We start from the raw sequence: 21509 nt of genomic DNA on the forward strand, positions 1-21509 counted from the left end.
GAAGTAGGATAATTAGGGGTAAAAACAGAACGGAAAAACTGTATAAAAGAATATGGTACCAGACACTTGGGTGGGTAGTTGAATGTATGTCTATACATGAGATTATACTCAGCAGCATAAATTTCTATGCAAAATACTTCCCCCAAAATAGTCAACCAAAGAATGAATCAATTTTAAGGAATACGGTCATGTTTTCTTTTAGACTTTGTGTACAATTAATTCCCATAGGTGCCAGAAAACAACAAATGAGTCACGTGAGGACTCAGAGGTTCCAAGTATTTAGGAACTAAAAATGCTCTCATATGAAAAACAAAACAACAGCCGGGGTCTTTTATCATATTGCTGAAAGCCATACTTGGGTCATTAAGCTCTTCTTGTCTCTGGTTTATCACTTAAGTAAATGAGGTAAGAATTGCTAATTAGGCTTACAATGCTACCATACAGAAAGTTAGGTTCTAAGAAATGAGTTTCATAAGCCCAGAACTGTGAGGCCACTATTTCAAAGTTCTGACCTACCAACTTATCTACAGTTCTGTTCACTCTGGTTTGAGGCAAAAAAGAAAAGGAAATGAAGAAGTCATCGTGGTGGAACAATGTAGAAAATCCCTTTCCATCTTTGTGTTTCTCTTATATTCACCCGTTTAACATAAATTTATTTGTTACCTGCATACTAATTGATTCCCAACATGTATCTACTGATTACCAATTTATTGATTGATTCCATGTCATGTACTGTTCTAGGCCATGGGGATGCAGCAGGGAAGAAAACAGACAGAAATCCTCACCTGAATGACGCTCACACTCCTTGTCATGCCTATTTCTGAATGTGCAAGGACCTGCTTGTTATAAATGTGATTCTAACATACGAACAAGGTCAACTTTTTTTTTTTAATTTTTTTTTCAACGTTTATTTATTTTTTGGAACAGAGAGAGACAGAGCATGAATGGGGGAGGGGCAGAGAGAGAGGGAGACACAGAATCGGAAACAGGCTCCAGGCTCTGAGCCCTCAGCCCAGAGCCCGACGCGGGGCTCGAACTCACGGACCGCGAGATCGTGACCTGGCTGAAGTCGGACGCTTAACCGACTGTGCCACCCAGGCGCCCCTCAACTTTTTAATAACAATAATACACACACACACACACACACACACACAATGCTTTACAGTTTCCATGAAACACTTCCCCATAGACACAGCATTTATTCCTCAAAAGAACTTTGGGGAGTTTGCAAGAAATATGACAGACCATTTAAATAAAGAGACAAATAATATAACGTTACCAAAAGAAAAATGAACAAAGGGCATGAACAGACATTTCTCTATAAGAAAAAAAAGAGCAATGACTAATACACATGAAAAAGCATTCAACTTTCCTAGTGCTCAAAAATATGCAATTTGTAGCTGAAAGGTAATAATTTTTACTTGCAAAAATAACAAGAAGCAAAGGGAAAAAAAGATTGTATCCGGAGCTGGTGAGGAACTATGATGTGGTAACCACATATGCAGAAAGCCCTTAAAAGCACATATACTCTGATACAGTAACTCTGCTTTCAGTAATCTGGCCCATGGAAATAATCCCAAATCTAGATTTAAAGTAGCAGAAAAATGAAAGTGAAAACTGTCAAAGTTATTCAAGTGTATGAAACCTGGATAAAGGGCCTAACACAAAGTCATTAGAGAGAGAGAGACTTTCCTGGAGAAGTCAGACATTCAAAAATACTGAACAGCTCTGTGCAATGTGACATCTAAGGGGTTCCCACTGAAATTGCAGTTACAATTGTGCCTCGTTGACATGCCAGTTCCAAATTCAATGTGCAGAGGAGGATATGTATAAGCAGTGACTGACAAAACAAACTGGAATTCTGAGGCTATAGTTGATTTCTCTAAGCTTTTTTTCCCTCTAGGACCCCATATTATAAAAGTCATTTACTTTGATGCCTCCCTGCTAGTTTGTAAATCTCTCATGGCTATCTTTTGTATGTGATAGTGATAATAATGATATTAATGTCTCTTAGAGTTTTGCTATATGCCATGCTTCTATTGAAGGTATTATCTCCTTCCAGTGACCTGCAGAGCTTGGTATTATTATTAGCATATCTACATTTTACTGACAGGAAACTGAGCCTCAGAGAGGTAAGGAACTTGTCCAAGGTCATGCAGACAGTATTGGCACAGTTGAGATTTGAATCCAGTGACCCAGTTCTGCTCTGGATCCCATGCCCCTTAGCCACTGAGCCACACATCCTGATCTATTACTTTATACAATAGTTATGTGGAGTACTTTTTTTTCTCTGTCCACTTAAGTCCTGAGTTACATTAGAGGAAGACATTTCTCGTTTAGCTTTGAGCACAGTATATGGCACCCAGTTGGCACTCAATAAATGCTTGGGTCATAAAGCAACAAAGCTACAGTCGAGTCTTCCACTTCATTCGATTTCCAGTTTTTCACCAAGCTGTCAGGGAAAAGTTTTCCTTCCGGGGGAAAAAAACACTTTAAATCAGTTCCACTTTTGTTGTCATCATCTTGTATGAGGCTTTATCCCTGCAAATTGGACTTCACCAATAGTCTCCTGACCATTCTCTCAGACTCCAACCAGTCCTGCACACTCATTACCCTAAGGTCATCGAGCTTTCCCAACTGATGAGCCCAGATGCAAGATTGAAACCCTCAGATCCCATGGTGACCAGGTCAGGGTAGAGCTCCGAGGCTAGTCACTGGTGGCCAAAAGCACCTTCCCAGGTGACAGGCAAGCAGTCCTGGTGTAGGGTTAGGTTGAAGGATTTGTTGGGATGTAGGACTTCCAGTGCTAAACCTGGGAAAGTTCTGGCCAAACCAAGACAAGTTGATTATGTTACATTCTCCTCACAGTCTCCAAATTCCTTTCACTACCACATACCCTACAAATAAAACCGGTTTCTACTTATGCCATGTAAAAATCAGGAAGCACAGAATAACACCAGCATTCTTCACAGAGCTAGAACAAACAACCCTAAAATCTGTATGGAACCAGAAAAGACCCTGAATAGCCAAAGTAATGTTGAAAAAGAAAACCAAAGCTGGAGGCATCACACTCTTGGACTTTAAGCTGTTTTACAAAGCTGTAATCATCAAGACGGCATGGCACTGGCACAAAAACAGACAGATCAATGGAACAGAACAGAGAGCCCAGAAATGGACCCACAAATTTATGTCCAACTAATCTTTGACAAGGCAAGAAAGATTATCCAGTGGAAACAAGATAGTCTCTTCAGCAAATGGTGCTGGGAAAACTGGACAGTGACATGCAGAAGAATGAACCTGGACCACTTTCTTACACCACGCACAAGAATAAACTCAAAATGCATGAAAGACCTAAATGTGGAGACAGGAAACCATCAAAATCCTAGAGAAGAAAACAGGCAGCAACCTCTTTAACCTTGGCCGCAGCAACTTCCTACTAGACATGTCTCCAGAGGCAAGGGAAATAAAAGCAAAAATGAACTATTGGTATCTCATCAAGATAAAACAAAAACAAAAACAAAAACAAAAACTTCCGCACAGTGAAGGAAACAGTCAACAAAACTAAAAGGCAACCAATGGAATGGGAGTAGATATTTGCAAATGACATACCAAATAAAGGGTTAGTATCCAAAATCTATATAGAACTTACCAAACCCAACACTTGAAAAACAAATAATCCAGTGAAGAAATGGGCGGAAGACATGAACAGACACTTTTCCAAAGAAGACATCTAGATGGCTAATAGACACATGAAAAGATGCTCAACATCTTTCAAAGACACAATGAGATACCACCTTACTCCAGTCAGAATGGCTAAAATTAACAACTCAGGAAACAACAGATGTTGGCAAGAATGTGGAGAAAGGGGAACCCTTTTGCTCTGTGGTGGGAATGTAAACTGGTACAGCCACTCTGGAAAACAGTATGGAGGTTCCTCAAAAAATTAAAAATAGAACTACCCTCTGACCCAGCAATTGCACTACTAGGTGTTTATCCAAAGGATATAGGAGTTTTGAAGGGGCATATGCACCCCAGTGTTTATAGCAGCACTATCCACAATAGCCAAAGTATGGAAAGGAGCCCAAATGTCCATCGATGGATGAATGGATAAAGGAGAGATATGTTGTACACACACACACACACACACACACACACACACAACGGAATACGACTCGGTGATCAAAAAGAATGAAATCTTGTCATTTGCAACAACGTGGATGGAACTAGAGTGTATTTTGCTAAGTGAAATAAGTCAGTCAGAGAAAGACAAATATCATACGATTTCACCCATACGTGGAATTTAAGAAACACCACAGATAAACACAGGGGAAGGGAAGGAAAAATAAGATAAAAACAGAGAGGGAGGCAAACCATAAGAGATTCTTAATTACAGAGAACAAACTGAGGGTTGCTAGAGGGGAGGTAGGTAGGCGGATGGGCTAAGTAGGTGATGGGCATTAAGGAGGGCACTTGTTGGGATGAGCACTGGGTGTCATATGTAAGTGATGAATCCCTGGGTTCTACTCCTGCCTGAAACCAATACTACATTGCATGTTAACTAACCTGAAAAAAAAAGATGCAGATCAATTCAATCCTCATTCAAAGACATTCAATGGTGCTCCCCGCCGCAGAAAATCTATACTTCAACTAACATTCAAAGCCTTTGGCAGTCTGGCCAGGAGAGATCTTATCTTCAACTACCTGCCATCCTGACCCCTCTGCCTGGGCTCTCTGGTCCCTCGATCGCCCCTTGAATGTCTCTTTTCAATTTCCCCTTATTTAGCCCTGACTTCTTCATCTGGATAACTTTATTGCCCCGTCTATTTACCCAGAGCCACCTCAAGGGTTCAGTTAATTCAAAGTCTTTTCACGAGCCAAACCCAGCCTTCTGTGAGGTCTTGATGACCTCAAGTCAGGACAATTATTTTGACTCTTCCTTTGTGGAGGAGTGAAGCACACGAGACCCTGCTCACTTCTGGAACTGATGGGTTGAGCTGTTAATATTTTCCTCTTCCAAGAGTTATCGTTTCCCACACGAACCTCTTGTCTGCCCAAGCAGAATACAGCTTCTTTGATGGCAGGTATGGCACCTTATTTATGACCCCCATGGCACTCAGCAATGCCATTTCTTACACAGAGTGAGGGTGCAATAAATATATGTTTAAAGATAATTGATTACTACTGTCTTTCTTCCCCCACCACAGGAGGAATTCCACAACACTTGCACACAGATAAATGTTCCAATTTTTTTGTGTGGGGGGGTAAATTGCCTTCTCATTATTCTGCCTCCAGAATCTTAGCTTTCCTTAAATGCCTGGTAGAAGAATGGAACTGAGAGCAAAGTATGAACATTTCCCTCTGCTGGATGATGAGTATTGGCAAAACCACAGTGTGGAGGGATGGGGAGAAGGAAGACAGGAAGAAAATATAACAGAAAGGTAAAGAGGCATGCCTCGTGGCCCAGTCAGTTCACTGTACCATCTCAGATCAGGTCATGATTTTACACTTCATGAGTTCGAGCCCCACATCAGGCTCCCTGCCATCACCACGGAGCCCACTTTGGAACCTCTGTCCCCTTCTCTCTTTGCCCCTCCCCCACATGCACGCGCGCACTCTCTCTCAAAAATAAATAAAACGTTTGAAAAAAAAAAGAAATGTAAAGAAACTATTTTAATGAAATTTTGGAAAGACATAGAGCATGCCAAACATAGGAAAAGACACAGAGAAAAGATAGGGAGGAAAGGGCTTCACACAGAAAATAAAGAAAACAAAAATAAAGCTGTCTATATTAGAGTATGGCCAGAGAAACAGGTGCAAAAGGGCCCAACGCAAAGGCCAGGCTCTGCCCGTCTAGGGGCTGCCTGCCTGAGCCCCTCCAGAAGAGTGCTCCTGGGGGGCTCTGCACAGATGGCAGGCTTCACGTGCCTGTCTGGGGAGGCCCCTCATCGTCCAGACAGCACGCAGCCCCAGTTACAGGCCTGAAGGCAGGCACACTACACCGATGGAAAATTTCCTTCAGGCAACATAATCTCGGCATAAAAAACAATATTGATCCATTTGCCTCCCGGCCAAAAAGAAATCAAGTTAGACAAAGGAAATTAGGCAATAGGTTTAATATGACTCCAACTGCAATGGCAAAATCAACGCAACGTACCCTGACTCTCCTTCCTGAGCTCTCTCTGGTTTGCACAGGCCACTCTTTGGGGTGCGGGTGGGGAGGGTGGCACTGAGAGGTGCTCGCAGGCACATGGGTATCTTTGAAACGAACAGGTCAACTGTCCTCTCATGTCCAAAGAATCCCACTGCCAGCAAAACGTGCTGGGGAGTGATGTCCAGGAGTGCTGGCAGATTTACAGGGACCCATGTCACACACCGGCCAAGTGCGCACTCATCACCGAGGACAGAGCATGCAATCTGCTGCCCTGCAGAACACTGAGGTAGCTCTGACCTTGGATTCACAGGCAGACAGGCAGCTCACTCAGCACACCCAGCTCATCACTCTGCATTTATATATGGTGAGAGAGGGGAAATCTTTCTGGAAGTGACAGCTAATACCTGGAATGTTGGACTCACAACTCAAAAATCAGTGACTGCAGCTAGAAATAAAGCCATCACCTCTCTACTAGCCCTGCACGTACTACCCTGGGTAAAAAGTGAGATTATACTTCATTCGCTTTGTCTTCAGCTGCCTCCTGGGCTCTCTGGAGCATGGCAGGGGCCCAAAATACTGTTCTTAATAACTGAGCAAATGAATGTGGGACAAAATAAAATATAATGGGGACAAATGGAAAGTTCTGCATTTAGTTACAAAAATGAAGCCATTTCATATGCTTCTACTGGCAAAATTTGACAGCATTTGATGCCAAGGAAATCAGGGACTAGATGCTCGTCCTTGAGAAGCTCTGACACATGTACATGAGGATGTACACAGTGTCTGGGATAGTGAGAGACTGCAAATGACCTAAATGTCCTCGACCAAGAGAATATATAATTAATTATGCTGTATTCATAGACAGAACACTATATAGCAGTGAAACTGAATGAAAAACCTACGTATTTTGACATGGATAAGTCCCAGAAAGACAGTACTGAGAACATTGCACAATAATACACGTAGTGCAATAAATTCATATAAAGCTAAAAATACACAAAATTATATAATTATATATGTATATATATGTGTATATATGTACATATATGTGTATATATGTACACACATATATACATATACATATGTACACATATACGTATATATATACGTATATATATGTATATGTATATATGTGTATACATATATATAACGGCTTGGGACTGCATCTATATATAGTAAAAACAGAAAGAAATGCATGGGAATAATAAACATCAAATACAGGACCCAAGGTGGTTGTTGGGAGTGAATACAAGGGCATTATTTTTTGTACTTTCTCTTTATATTAAATTTTGCATCTTCTAAAAATTATGGTCATTATAAATTACTGTCTGTTCAAGTGGACTTAAAAGTATAATATAGAAAAGAATCCATTTAATATAATCCTAGTCATTTTAACATAAACATCAGAGACGAAGACCCAATACAAGTTTTTAAATTAGTGACTGCACAAATGTGATAAGATATTGGAACTTCATGCAATGGTTTACATTTCGATGTTTGTTTTTTTTAAGTTTTTTTATTTATATTGAGAGAGAGATAAAGCATGAGCAGGGAGGAGCAGAGAGAGAGAGAGGAGAGAGAGAATCCCAAGCAGGCTCCATGCTGTCAGTGCAGAGCTGGACAGGGCTCGACATCACGAGAGGTGATATCGTGACCTGAGCCGAAACCAGGAGTTGGACACTTAACCGACTGAGCCACCCAGGTGCGCCCCGCATTTCACTGTTTTTAACCTGCAAATGGCAATTTCATAAGGTGTAAATGCAAAAAATGTAACAGGAAATGCAAAGTTTTACATTTAGTATAAAACTAATTAGCTCACGTGTTCCTGCTCTGGTGCTATTCCAGGCAGAATCATGTGCAGTTCTGAGACTCACATCTTTGTAGGACAGGGACAAGTGTGTGTCAAGAGAAGGGTGAATAGAAGTGTGGTCAGGACATTGGAAGTCTGCTAATCAAGGACCTAAGGATCTACTGAGGAACTGAGAAAGCTTATTTGGTGATGGGAAAGCTTACTGGGGGCCAATGACTTTCTCTAAATGTTTGAATGAATGAACTATCTTATGAGAGCACAGATATATTCTGCATAGTTCCAGAGGCAAACAGTTGAGGAGCACAACAGAGGTAATTTTTAATGGAACCAAAGGAAGAACATCTTAACAGTTATAGCTATCCCAGAGAGAACTGAATGGTTTAGTTAGGTAGTAACTTCTCTAAAAATAGTAGTAATCAAGCAAGGCCATAGAGAACTCTGAGGAGTTAGCTGGATATTATGAGTCCCAAAGCCCTCTCCAATTCTATGAGAACCAGTGGTTCTCAAACTTGGGTGTGCATAGAATCCCCTGGGGTACTTGTTAAAACCCATGGAGTTTCTGAGGCAACAGGTCTGGGTGGTACTTGAGAATTTGCATTTCTAATAAATTCCTAAATGATGTTGAAGTTGCTGGTCTTTGAGAACATGTGCTCTTAAAAAGAAGAGGTAGATAAGCTTCAGTTAAATTTTTTGGAGTTTTTTTTTTTTTTTCCAAGCCATTAGAAAAGACTGCCTCTCCCTACACCACTCACTGCCTCCAAATAGACTTCCACAGTGGTCGTCTTCTGATGGGAAGGGCATATTTAAATTGATGCTTTCTCCAAAGTCCTTTGTAAAAAGCCATGGCTCTTTGCTGTGCTTTAAGAATATAAGGACCCTGGGATTCTCTCCAGGTACTGACATTATATTTCTTTTGATCCATTTTCATTTCGTCTTCTGTTTCCTCCATAGCCAGGATTCCCATGTTTTTAAGATAAGTGGCCAGAATTAAGAGTGAGTCTGGGCCAAAACCAGAATTGTTTGACCCACAAAAAGATCCAACCTAGCTTAGGCCACATTCCTGGCCAGATCTGGCAATGCTGCTGGCCACTGACTCCGGAATGCGTCTTGGCCAAGCACTGCTTTGGGGAAGGAGAAGGTAGAAGTGCCAAGAATTCTCTGGTTGGTTTGTTTGTTTAACTCAAAGGGAAGAAATGTAAGACCAATCTTAAACCAGTTCAAGGAACAGATAATAAACAAAGCCTAACCAAATTTTTTAAATCACACATTTGCTCATTGGCCCAAGACCATTATTAGTATCTGGTTTATTCATCAACAAATAATTACTGAGTTCCTAGATGTGGTCTCCTGGCACTGCTTTGAGACTTAGGGATGCAGCTGTAAATAAGAGGGACAAATGCCAAAGACAGGAAAATAGATAATATATGTTGGGCAGGAAGAACAATATAGCAGGTGCTTAGTTGGAAGAGCCTATGCCTTTCACACAACCACCTCCCCTTGATGCTTATTCTTTTCCAAATCCTAATGCTTAAAATAAACTGTGCTTACTCTGGCAAAGGCAAATGATCAATGATAGAATGGGTTACTGTGATCTGTTCCTAAGCTGATTTTCTTTTATAATTAGGAAAAAATGCCACTAATAGTAGTGAAGTCCCTGGAAATCATTTTCTAGTTCACTTGAAAAGTTCAGTTGCATAAGAACATGTTTAAGTAAACAAGTTGGAATAAACAGTGGTTAAAATTTTACCCAACTGTAATCAGCAAAACTAGGGTTTTTTTTTTAATGCGTAGTCAAAGCCTTTTTTTTAAAGCACAAAGTTTTTTTTTTTACAGCCTCTTCTGAAGGCCACAGGATAAATCTTAGGTGATTTGTTGGAATGGTTTCACAGCAAACAACTTTTCAAAGGAGTCACCTCTGGGGCCACTGAAGAGTTCTGCTTTAATCAGGTTATCTCAGCCAGAAGAACTCATCCAAGCTTCTCCATTTTAGTCATTCTTGGTGAAAATTAGAAGCGTGCATGAAGTACAAGAGATGCAGCTTTTACATGAAATAGAATTCTAGTGACTTTTGGTCATGTCTGAATTAGGTCACTACTGCAAGGACTTGTGAATCACAACTGGAGCTGATCACAGCTTCCACTTATTCGATAAATTGACTGCCACTGACCACCTACCACCGCATAGTCAGCAGGTAAGCCAAGAACCACTGAACATTAATCATGTACTAAGCGCTTTAATTATTGTTTTGTTTTTCATTACACTGTCTTAGATACGCATGACAATGCTATAAAATAAATATCACCACCATCATCATCATCATCATCCCTGTTTTACAAATAAAGAGACTGAAATTCAGAAAAATTAGGTCACAATTCCCAAGGTCCCATCTAGTTAGTAAGAGGCAGGGTAGGAGTTAAACCCCAAAGCCTTTCTCTTTACCCTCTCTTTCTGCTCCTGCCCCGCAAGGAACCAGGAAGCTGGGCAGGATTTTGTGTGGATTAGCAAAAGACAATTATTCCTCAAGCTACTGTGCCATGATCCGTGGGAAAATGGCCATAAGTACTACATACAGCTATGGTCACTGCTATGACTGTAGCATATGAAGGGTGCCCCTGGAGTGGTGCAAAGCACAGCCTGCACAACCTTAACCTGACGCCATGAATGTATGCGAGGCAACACAGTGAAAAATCATGGCATAAACTGCCATTTCCACCTGCATACCTGGTATGAGACCTGGGCCCCCACTCTTTCCTCCCACACACATGCACTGCCATGGTGTGCGTTTGGGAACCGAGGGAGGAGTTAGTCATAAACACTCTTAGAAACGGGCGTTAAAAGCAGTCTTCAGGCTGACCGACGTTTATAAGCAGAAACGCAGCTGCTGTGTTCATGTGCACATCTGTGCAAGTATGTGTGTGTGTGCAGACTTCTTTTGAGGAGCAGGAAGACTAAAGGTCAAATCATACACAATGTGCAACTTCAGGGGAAAATGCCTAAGGTTTCCGTGAAACAGTCACTGACAATATAGCTATAATCATAAGCCGCCACTATTTGCCAACGGGCACCTTACTCCTTATCTCTTCTTTGTCCCCACACCCACAAGCCCCATTACCCAAGGATGAAGTAGTCATTCTCACCCCACTTTCCTGAACACACAACGCCCCCTCCAGAATCCAGGGGGCACTTTCACAGGCGGCAAGTTATTCCTCTTCACTGAATATACAGTAAAATTCATTCATCTCTATCGTTGCTGAGAAAGGGAAGGAAATTAAGCAGGAAGGACAGCACAATGCCTTTACGAATGGTGTATTCAAGGTCAAAGCCCACTATAATTGAGTTAAAAAATAATAAACGAAAATAGCTGTGAGCAAAATATGCCTGCTTTGCAGAATACGGTCCAGCTAGAAGTCTTCATTAAATGTTCCAGTGCACACAATGTGTTAGCTATGCGTATGTGTGCTGGAGATTCTGCGAGATATCCTGTAGCTCATAAATACTGAGAAGGGACAGTTGCCATAGTAACTAAGTGCTATTTAATGAATACCGAAGAACCGAAGCTCATAGGATAGTCTTAAATTGCCGGAACGTGAGTTACTGCTGCTGCTGGGAGCTTGCAAGTAACTTACATGCCATCCTCTCTAACACGATTTTTTAACAAGTTGGCTGATTTGACTGGTCTCTGTCTTGACCACATGACACCGCCAGATTCTCTCTTGACTCCGCATGAAAATCCTACCCCTGATTTCTTCCCCTTGACTCTAAGTACCAAAACATTCTACAGAAACCAGCCAAACATTTAGATAAGGAATGTGTCCTGAAATTGGAATCTTTGACCCGAGTAGTGACGCGTTGGGACACATACCTCTGTCACAAGCAATAGACACTGGTTCAGTGAGCCATCAAGCTGAATACAGCAGATTCTTTTTACTTCTGGAAAAGGTGGACGCTCCATATGCACCAAATGCAGTTTGTTTTTATTGTGCAATGACACAGAAGAACCACCGCAGTTGATTTTTGTGAGAACTTTGTACAGGCTAGTAACATCTTAGGTCATCTTGCATTAGGATGTCCAAACCTTCTCAACAGACCCCCAATTCCCTCTCACCATCCATCCCACATGTCAGATTTCTCATCCTGGAATCCCATCATCGGGCTTTTCACTGGTTTAAAAAAAAACAAAACAAAAAACAAAAAACATGGCTGCACTGCCTTTTCTTGGCTCTGGTCGCCCTCGGTAACTATAATGCAGCTCATGTTTAAGGTTACAGATTGTGTCGCAAGCATACTTACTTCTACATGCCATTAATAAATAATGAGAATTTAGAGAAAGGGGGAAACATCTATGTACCATGAAGCCAAAAATCATTAGCAAACACATCCATTCTCCAGAGGCTGGCTTGTTCTTGCATAACCAACACCTCAATTGGCCTCGTTGGGTCTCAGTGTGGGCTGTGGGTGCCCCCTTCAGGGTCTGGGGTGAAATGCATGCTGCTCTCATTTGAGATGCTAACTAGTCAGCTGGGCAATTGTTTTTGCTAAAACCTTTCAAGAAAATTTCAAAGGAAAATTCTGGCCAACCTCTAATGGTGTGGTCAGACAGAAAGCCCTCACATCACCAGGCTTCAGCTAATATTTAAACCAGGTAGGTAAAATAAAAGGCAGTGTCATTCAAGAAAAAAACAAAAACAAAAACCTACAGATAGATCCATTTTATTCATTGGATTAAACAATGCTTTCCACCAGACGAGCTCTGTTTAAAATTGCCTCTGTTTGTAACGAACAAAATCAAAGCTGGAGAGAGGCAGCCCATGACCCCCTCACCTCCCTACTTGCTTCCACGACCTGAACCTGTTCTCTCTCTCACATAAGTTAAGGCCAGCCTTAACTGTCTCCTCCCAGACTCTCCCAGCACTGCCTTGGTTTATCTTGCCTCCATGTTTAGTCTTGACACTCAGGGCCAATGTGGTCCCATGCCAATGACGGTGCTAAGGTGAGAACGATCTTTGAACTTCTTGATCCCGATATTCTTAACCCATTCCTGCCAAGACTGAGAGTATTTGACTTTGTATCTCATCCCCTCTCCCTCCACTGCCAGCTTCCTAAAAGCAGGGCCTGGCTCTGACACAGTCTGGACCCTCGTGTCTGGCTGATGGCGGTGCTCCCATGATGAGTGGCCGTGGGAATGAAGAAATGCAGTAAGGAAACTGTATTCACTTCATTTTCTTCTCTATAAGAGCTGCTTAACAAGCTAATTGCTCCCAACTTCAAAAATGAAAAAGACACAGAGAAAATAAGACCAGTGAAGCAATTCTTCCTCCTCTCCTTGGGGGATCCTTTCTACTCACATTCACCTTCATTCATTCAACAATCATTTATTGATAACTTGCAATAAATTGAAAGCATAAGGTGAGGAAATGCTGTTCTTTGTACTTTTCCTTTCACTGTAATCGTTGCTGAATAGAATCTTTCCAACTTTCCCTCATGCCATTTCTTTATTTTTCACCAGTTACCTTAAGATATAATTGACACAGGGGTGCCTGGGTGGTTTTGGCTCAGGTCATGATCTCCCAGTTCGTGAGTTCGAGCTCCACATTGGGCTCTGCTCTGACAGCACGGAGCCTGCTTGAGATTCTCTCTCTGCCCCTCCTCTGCCTGCATTCTCAATCTCTCTCTCAACATAAATAAACATGAAAAAATGTATAACTGACATGTAACATAGTATGAATTTAAGGTGACTTGATACACTTACATAGTGCAAAATGCTTACCACCAAGCATGAGCTGACCCCACCATCTTGTAACATAATTGCCACTTCCTTTTCACGGTAATAACATTTAAGATCTACTCTCTTGGGAACTTTAAGTGTATAAGGCACTTGCAGCCATTTCTTAATTACACGAATCTCGCATGCAGTGTGCAAGGCTGGATCCATCTTGCTTGCCCATTCAACATTTATGGTGCTTCTACTCTGTGCTGAACTGGGCCAGGCCCTGAAGATATAGAATCAATTAAGACATAAAACCCAGGCTAAAACTAGCCTGGGTGGCTCAGTTAAGCATCCAACTCTTGATTTCGGCTCAGGTCATGATCTCACAGTTCATGGGATTGAGCTCCAAGTTGGGTTCTGAGCTGACAGCTCAGAGTCTCCTTGGGGTTCTGTCTTTCCCTCTCTCTCTGCCCCAACCCACTCGTGTTCGCTCTCTCTCTCTCTCTCAAAATAAACTTATAAAACCACATAAAACTAGAGCATAATTCTCCACTCCCTAAGTGTGAGCTGTGCACAGTGACTTCCTTCTAAAAAGTACAATATGGGAGGGGGGAAAGTGAGTAAATTGCACAGCCAGCAGATCCAGGCCAACATCAGCAGTGACAGTCGTGTTGACAGCATATACCCTTCAAAGGATGGGATGAAAATGGCACTCTATACCCATAACCCAAGGCTAACAATGAGAAAAACACCAGAAAAACCGTAATAGAGAGACATTCTACAAAATGGCTGACCAGTACTCCTCAAAACTTTCAAGGTCATCAAAAACAAGTTAGAGAAACTCATGGACCACTGGAGCCTAAGGAACCATGATGACTGAATACCATGTGGTATCCTAGATGGGATCCGGAATAGGAAAAAGGAAATTAAGTAAAATCTAAGGAAGCCTCAAAGTATGGGCTCTAATTAATAGTAAAATATCAGTATTGGTTTATTAATTATAACAAATACACCAGAGGGATATAAGATATTAATAACGGAAACTGAGTGTGGGGTATATGGGAACTCTCTGTGCTAGCTTTGCAATTTTCATGTAAATCTAAAACTATTCTGAAATAAAACATTGATCTTAAAGACTGAATTCTACTTCAAGAATGTTAATGAGGGAGAAAGACAGTGAGTAAGGACTGTGGTCTGGTACTGTACGTGGGTGTGCAGGAGTCAGTGAGCTCAGTCTGCAAGGTGGGAAGAGGCAGACGCAGACAGGGGCAGGGCAGCAGCTAAGGATAGTGGGAAGCTACAGGTGCTGTACGGGCAGTCAGAGAAGGCTAAAAATATTGTTGTGCACCAGAAAGGTCCTCGTTGAGGTCATCAGCATAAATTTTGGTCAGGAACAGCCAGCCCAGATGAGCAACTTTCTCATAACAACCAGGCCAGGAATAGAGAGAGCCGGAGCTATGACTGACCTAGATAAGGAATCCGCATACCGTTCCCACAAAATTCTCTCTTTTGGTAGGAAGCACAATAAACACACTTTCTCTTTGTTCAAATATTCTTCCAGATTCGTTAGTCTGTGAAGCTCCCTCTTCAACCACCCCTTCTCTCCTGTTTCCCACATTCTGCAATTTTCACATTGAAAAGGATGAATAATGATAGTGCAAAAAAATGGGGGGGGGTGGCTTACAGAAAATTCTTAAACTAAAGGGTTGGAGAAGCAAGGAGAAGTCAAAGAAATCCAAAGGGGGCTGGATCATTTCAGTATATCCTGCCAAGTAAAGATAACATTTCCCCATTTTTTAAAAGGACAGCAAAATGCAAAAGCAAAGCAAACAAACAAACAAAGGTCTCTAGTTTTTAAAAAGAATCTGAGGGTCAGAGAACCCTGTGGTTCACCGACCTCCCTGGTCACCTCAGGAGAACAGCCGTGACCACCTGAAAATGAAGACTGAAGCAAGAAACGACACCAGCTAAACTAGATAAATAGGAAGTAACCAAAACAACACAAATCTTGTCTCTGTGGAGTGCCTTCTTGATTTACAACACATTTTCGCATAAATTATCTCATGGGATCCTAACAAAAAATCTTATGAGGTAGGCTTAACAATTATTAATAATCTCATTTTACAAATGAGACAGAGGCTATTCAGGAACCCTAACTGACCTGCCTGGGTCCCCAGCTTGGCACTGATGGAGCTGTGACCAGCACCTACTCAGCAGGCTCTTAGGCTGCGCTGTTTTTAAAAGGTGTTTTTTTTTTTTAATGTTTTATTTTATTTTTGAGAGACAGAGACAGAGTGTGAGCAGGGGAAGGGCAGAGAGAGAGAGCGGGAGAGGGAGACACAGAATCCGAAGCAGGCTCCAAGCTCCAAGCTGTCAGCACAGAGCCCGACGCGGGGCTCGAACCCACAAACTCTGAGATCGTGACACGAGCTGCCACTGGATGCTTAACGGACTGAGCCACCCAGGTGCCCCCGTGTTGTTTCTATGTAGCCCTGTGCCCGGGCATGAGCAGTAAGCAGACGTAGGTAAAGAGGACATTGAGCTAATAATTAAATGCCAGTATGTATCTTTATCTCAAAAGATTTGTATATGAAAATGTAAATAGTTAATTTCCTGCTATCATGACTGCTATAAGGTGAAGGACAAACATCAAATAAGAAAATTAAAGACTTGATAAGAGAGATAGAAAGAAACTTAAAAGCACAGAAACTTTGTAGTTTGACCTTAGGCTAGAAATGAGGGACAGCAAGCAGGTAATATATAGACCTGAGAAAATAAGAAGTAAACATCTGGATCATTATGTGCTATTCTGCAACAACTGAATAGGAAAGGAAGGACAAAACAATGTTACAGAAATCAGCAACTAAAACTTGTGCGAAAGTGCTCTAAATTTGTATCGTCTGAAAACATGACTCAAAGAGACGTAATCACAGCCTATAAATATCCACCGAGCAACAATATATGTGGAAATAAAGTAAGGGAATTATTCACACCCATAGGTTTGGATCATTTCTCTTTGTCCAGTTGTCTAAGGAAGACAATGCTCTGCCCCTGAGCTGGTGTCACCCTCACAAATTAAAGCAGCCAAGGATATGCTTAAGGTGAATCCTGCCAGAGAGAGCCAGGTGCAGGGTTAAAAAGAACCACAGGAATGGCCTCCCATGGTTCTTCACTCTATTAGACACTGGATCGCTCAACTGATGATTTTCATTTCTCCCTCACTTTTGAAAACGAATACAGAATAGAATCAAATCCAGAAAGTCTCTTCGTGACTGGACCACTTGATTGGAAGAAAACACGGAACATGAACGAACAAGTATGGTATAAAGTGCTCTCTGCTTTGGCATTAGGAGATAGCATGGTACCAAATCTCCTGAAAGACCTAAAAGTTTGCAAAGTCGAAGACACTGGATCAAGGATCCTTGTATCAAACCTGTCATGGACGCCCTTGTGCTATGGTCTTCCCATCGGCGTTAAGGGGGAGTCCCGTTTGTTTTACCTTGAGATCACGTTTTAGATGCAAAAATACTTTTTTCTAACCGCGGAGAACTGTGCAAATAGAAATGGTTGCTAATTATTATCATTATTAGGACCCGCCCAGATCCAATGCTTCAAAAACACCATTTTTCACAAATATTTTTCTGCATGATAGTTTTCTTCCTTTTGAAATTTTCGAGGTTTCCTGATTAAGTCTCATCATCTCCATAAGCCACAAATCATTTCAAAAGATCTATCTGTCCCAGTACTTGGGGGCAATCAAAACTGTTTGAATCACAGCAGAAATGATGCTGGGCGGGTCCCTGCTGGGTGTACAAGAGCGTGAGTAGAGTGACATTTAAGACACCAGGAGCTCTCTAAACACAGCATGCTCAATTTGTCCGCAAACCAACCCAAGACCAAGCAATTTTTTTTTCCCTTTGTCTCCCCAAGGACATTTTTTTTCTAGTCTAGTAGAGAAGCTGCTCCAAATGTGAGTTTATTTGTCATCATTTCTTCTGCAGAGAGAGGGGCCTAGATGATTTGACAACGAGATATTTTGTCCTTAAGTCAGCAATAGTTCCTTGTTAATATCAGAGCAACAAAGACCCTGAGTCGTTCCTCTTTGGCATCTTAGGACATCGTCTTAAATAAGATGCTCGTACCACCATGCCCTGCACTGCATGACTGTAAACCAGCAACAAGATGGTACACATTCAGTACAGGCTGCTTGCAATGACTATGGATGGCCAGTGGTGTGAACTGGTGCTTGGGTTGAGAGGGAATCCCCAGAGAGTGTTAAACTAAAAAAGACAAGCCTTTTCTACAGGAATACCTGGTGTTTATTTTTTAAGCTCATAGCAACGGTAGCTCTCATGCTTCTCAGCCTTCTTTTCCCCAGAGGGTAGTCCAGGAGCATTTCAACTGAAGCTGGGTCTTTGTGACAACAGCACCTCCAAGAAACTATAGACTTCTGCTTAGTACGACATTATAAACCCAGTAGACTTTGAATAAATGCCATTCAGTGGGGGTAGAAGGTGTATGTATCCCTATTTACACACGTATGCATGCACACACATACAATATTAAAGTAGGTGGGGTTTTCTCCATTACAAATGCAAAGGCTATAGAAAACACAAATTGGGATGCAGGTGTTGTCTCTGCTGATGTCTTACAAGGAGAAATTACCAGAGCTTCAGCCTCTCTTGAATGCTTTCCTGAGTTGGTGGAATTTGCGAAATCTGCAATATTAACATAGAATTACGGAAATAGGAAACCAAGCGCTGGAGTCTACTGGGAATGACAAGCTCAAGATGAAATCAACTGGAAAATCTGGCTAACTAAAAGTGGCATCCTTTGTGCTGGAATTTTTCTATCTGAAAGCTTTAAAAAGGCTGTAATTATTTTGGGTTTTCAATTCAGCCCTTTCCAAACTAAGCCTTCTAGTTTCTTCATTGCGCCATACCTTCCCTCCATGTGAACTCAGGTGTCTGACAAGCTTACCATTGAAGCGGTAAATTCCTACTGGTTTTATACCCAGATGCATTTCCAGGGAATGGTAAGCAACACAACTTTTTTGTCCTCTGTGTCCAGGAAAACAAAGGGATATTTGTACGTCAAAACTTTTATCTTGTGCACAGGCTCAAAATACAGGCTAAATAATTCACCCACAAGAAGAGTCTGATTAAGACCAATAAATCATCTCTTTGCAAGTTAGCGCTTCTTCTCCCTGGAGAAGCTAAGGAATACAAGAACTTAGACCTACCTTGTGGCTTTTGGGTCCCAAATCACAATGTCTGCATCTGATCCCACCGCGATTCTTCCTTTTCTTGGATAGAGATTAAAGACTTTAGCTGCATTTGTGCTGGTAACTGCCACAAATCGATTTTCATCCATTTTGCCACTATGCTGTAAAACAGTCCAAGAGAGAAAATGCATTTGCTTTAACGACCATATGCTTAAAAATCTCCTATCAATTAAGGTGCAAGATTTGTCTCTTAAAACTCAACAGAACTGTAGTGAATTTCTTATATTGGGGAGCATAACACATCTGTGGATACTGGTAGGTCTTAAATTATCGCAATGATAATGATGGGGATGATGGGGTAACACATGGAAGCCTGAAGACAACTTTTCAAAAACCTGTCAGTTTAACGCCCACCCCCCACTAATTGCCCCCATCCTTCCCAGAGTCACACAGACAACAGCTAAATGTTAGCAATAGTGGTTTCAATTTTTGTTTAGAGTTTACTACTGCCACCCACTACAATTTTAATCTGGCTTGTTTATTGCAGACCTAAAATGTATGAGATGATCATGTAGACAATACGAAGAATATGATAGAGTTAAAATAAGACAGACCTTTAAATCAATGACAACACTTCTAGAAAGAGGAAAAGATCAATTCAAGAGGTTAAATTTTGCGCTATTGAAATGTACATGAACCAATAATCATGGACAGTCTACTATAAGAGATTTTCATATGGACAAACTTTGGATAAATGTGGTCTCTCTAAACTGATATGATTTGTTTTTTTTAAATGTTGAGAGTTTATCCCTGTGCACATTTATATGGTTAGAAGCATTCTTACGGGTTATTTAATTATCAGTGTGTCAATGTTTCACAAAATGATGAAGAACCACATCCTGAGAGTAATATTCCCATGAGCAAACCCCCTTGATGTTTCATAAAATAACAGTTCCTGGATGCTATTAAGAAATAGTCTATCACTTTGAAGTCATTTATGCACTTGATGTAGTATGAAAGTTTGCTGTAATGCACATACTCATTGTAATAGCACAAGTTCAGAGAAAAAGGCTGAAACTTCAGCAAGAAAATCTATGCAAACAGGAAGAGCAGAAGAGTCATCTGGGTTGATTAGAGTTTGGGTAGAGGTGAAAAGGGCTGAAAGGATGATTAGCAGAAGATAGGGCTGTCAAGATGTTTTGAAGATCCTCACATGTAAATTAATTGTTCAAATGTCATCCCATAAATAATGGAGGATATTGAAGGATTTTAGAGAGGAAAGCATGAATAGTCCTTTGGCTTTGGAAGGCAGCTCTGGTCCTAAACTATAGCATAGGCCGTAGCAAATGAGAGACCGGCAGCAGGGGCACCAGCTGTGAGACTACTGCAATAGTCCAAACAAGGGACGGGCCTCAAACTAGAGTAGTAAACACGAAGATAAAAATAAGGAGACATGTTAGAAATAGAATTGACAAGAACTGGTAAATAATTAAGAGTTAGACATGAATGGTATGTGGAGGGGATTCTGAGGTGTGAGATATGGTTAATATGTCATCTAAGGGAGGGTTTCTGAGAGATGGGTGAGAATGGTGTGACAATGGTGGCCCCAGGTGTAACCAGGCAAGTCTCCCCCTGCTGATCTTTACGACTGCACATGTCAAATGGCTGGACAGTTTGACATATGGACATTTAGCCACTTGATTCTTCTCCATGCTCAGGGAGAACCTTCTAAATTGTGGGTATTTACAACAATCTCTGGTTCTAGACTTGGGATTATTATTTATGTGACTTTACACAGAAGTTTCAAAAATATGATATTCAACGGTCCTCAAAAAGAGACATGCACAAAAATTTCATGAAACAGAAAAATTTCTCATTTATTATGAACATAATAAAAATGCTTCATGTATTTTCAGTCAGTCCAAGTGTTTACACCAATGACACATGAGGAACTGGGATTCGAAACCGTGAGAAATCAAGTAGAAGGGCTGTAACATTTCACTGACTTGGAGAGTAATCCTCCTGGTACCCAGTCTAAATTTACCTCCTAATGTCTGCATAATGATGCAATGTATCTTCTGAACTAAATTATGTGAGAAGAAAATTGTTTCTTATTGTTACCCTGGAGGAATGGGGTGGCCGTGGTCATGGTGCTGCATTCCCAGTCTCCACTGTAATGAAAACAATCAAAAAGCCTTTCTCTGACAGTTTGCAACACTCTGATCCTGAAACAAGCCAGATCCTGGTTACAGAGTTCAGCAAAACAAGCTGGGTCCCGTGAAACTCACCACGCCTTTTTCCCATATTACTGACATCCGGTCCTCAACACCATTCACCCCATTGGGAATCTTTGTGAAATCATCCTTCCCAAGAGCTTTCTGGCAGGTGTTGAAAGTGCAGTGGTCAGTTCCTGTTGTGGTTAGATCACCACTGGAAAAGAAGAACACACCAGAGTGTGTGATAAATACATAAAAGACGTCAAGAGGAAACTACCAGAACTTTCCGGTTCTCCTGATGCTCCTCAACTGAAAGCCAGAAAACTGCAGTGGAGAACGAGAAGTTGTTTCAAGTATGTGTTTCATCCATACTCATCTCTACTCTAGGAAGCGCTTTTAGA

At 41.3% G+C, this 21509-nt stretch overlaps 1 protein-coding gene across 2 annotated transcripts in view; it reads right to left on the reverse strand.

Annotated features, from left to right (window-relative positions):
• Positions 1–21509, reverse strand: part of DPYS (dihydropyrimidinase) — an 81190-nt gene that overhangs the window by 25005 nt on the left and 34676 nt on the right. For both annotated transcript variants that reach the window (XM_043601581.1, XM_043601580.1), the window contains exons 6-7: positions 21181–21322; positions 18911–19053 (exon numbers count right to left, since the gene is read on the reverse strand). In XM_043601581.1, the coding sequence (XP_043457516.1) occupies positions 18911–19053; positions 21181–21322 (285 nt within the window). The remainder of the gene's footprint in view (positions 1–18910; positions 19054–21180; positions 21323–21509) is intronic.

Source organism: Prionailurus bengalensis, chromosome F2 (assembly GCF_016509475.1).
Source record: "Prionailurus bengalensis isolate Pbe53 chromosome F2, Fcat_Pben_1.1_paternal_pri, whole genome shotgun sequence".
In the NCBI taxonomy this organism is placed as follows: Eukaryota; Metazoa; Chordata; class Mammalia; order Carnivora; family Felidae; genus Prionailurus; species Prionailurus bengalensis.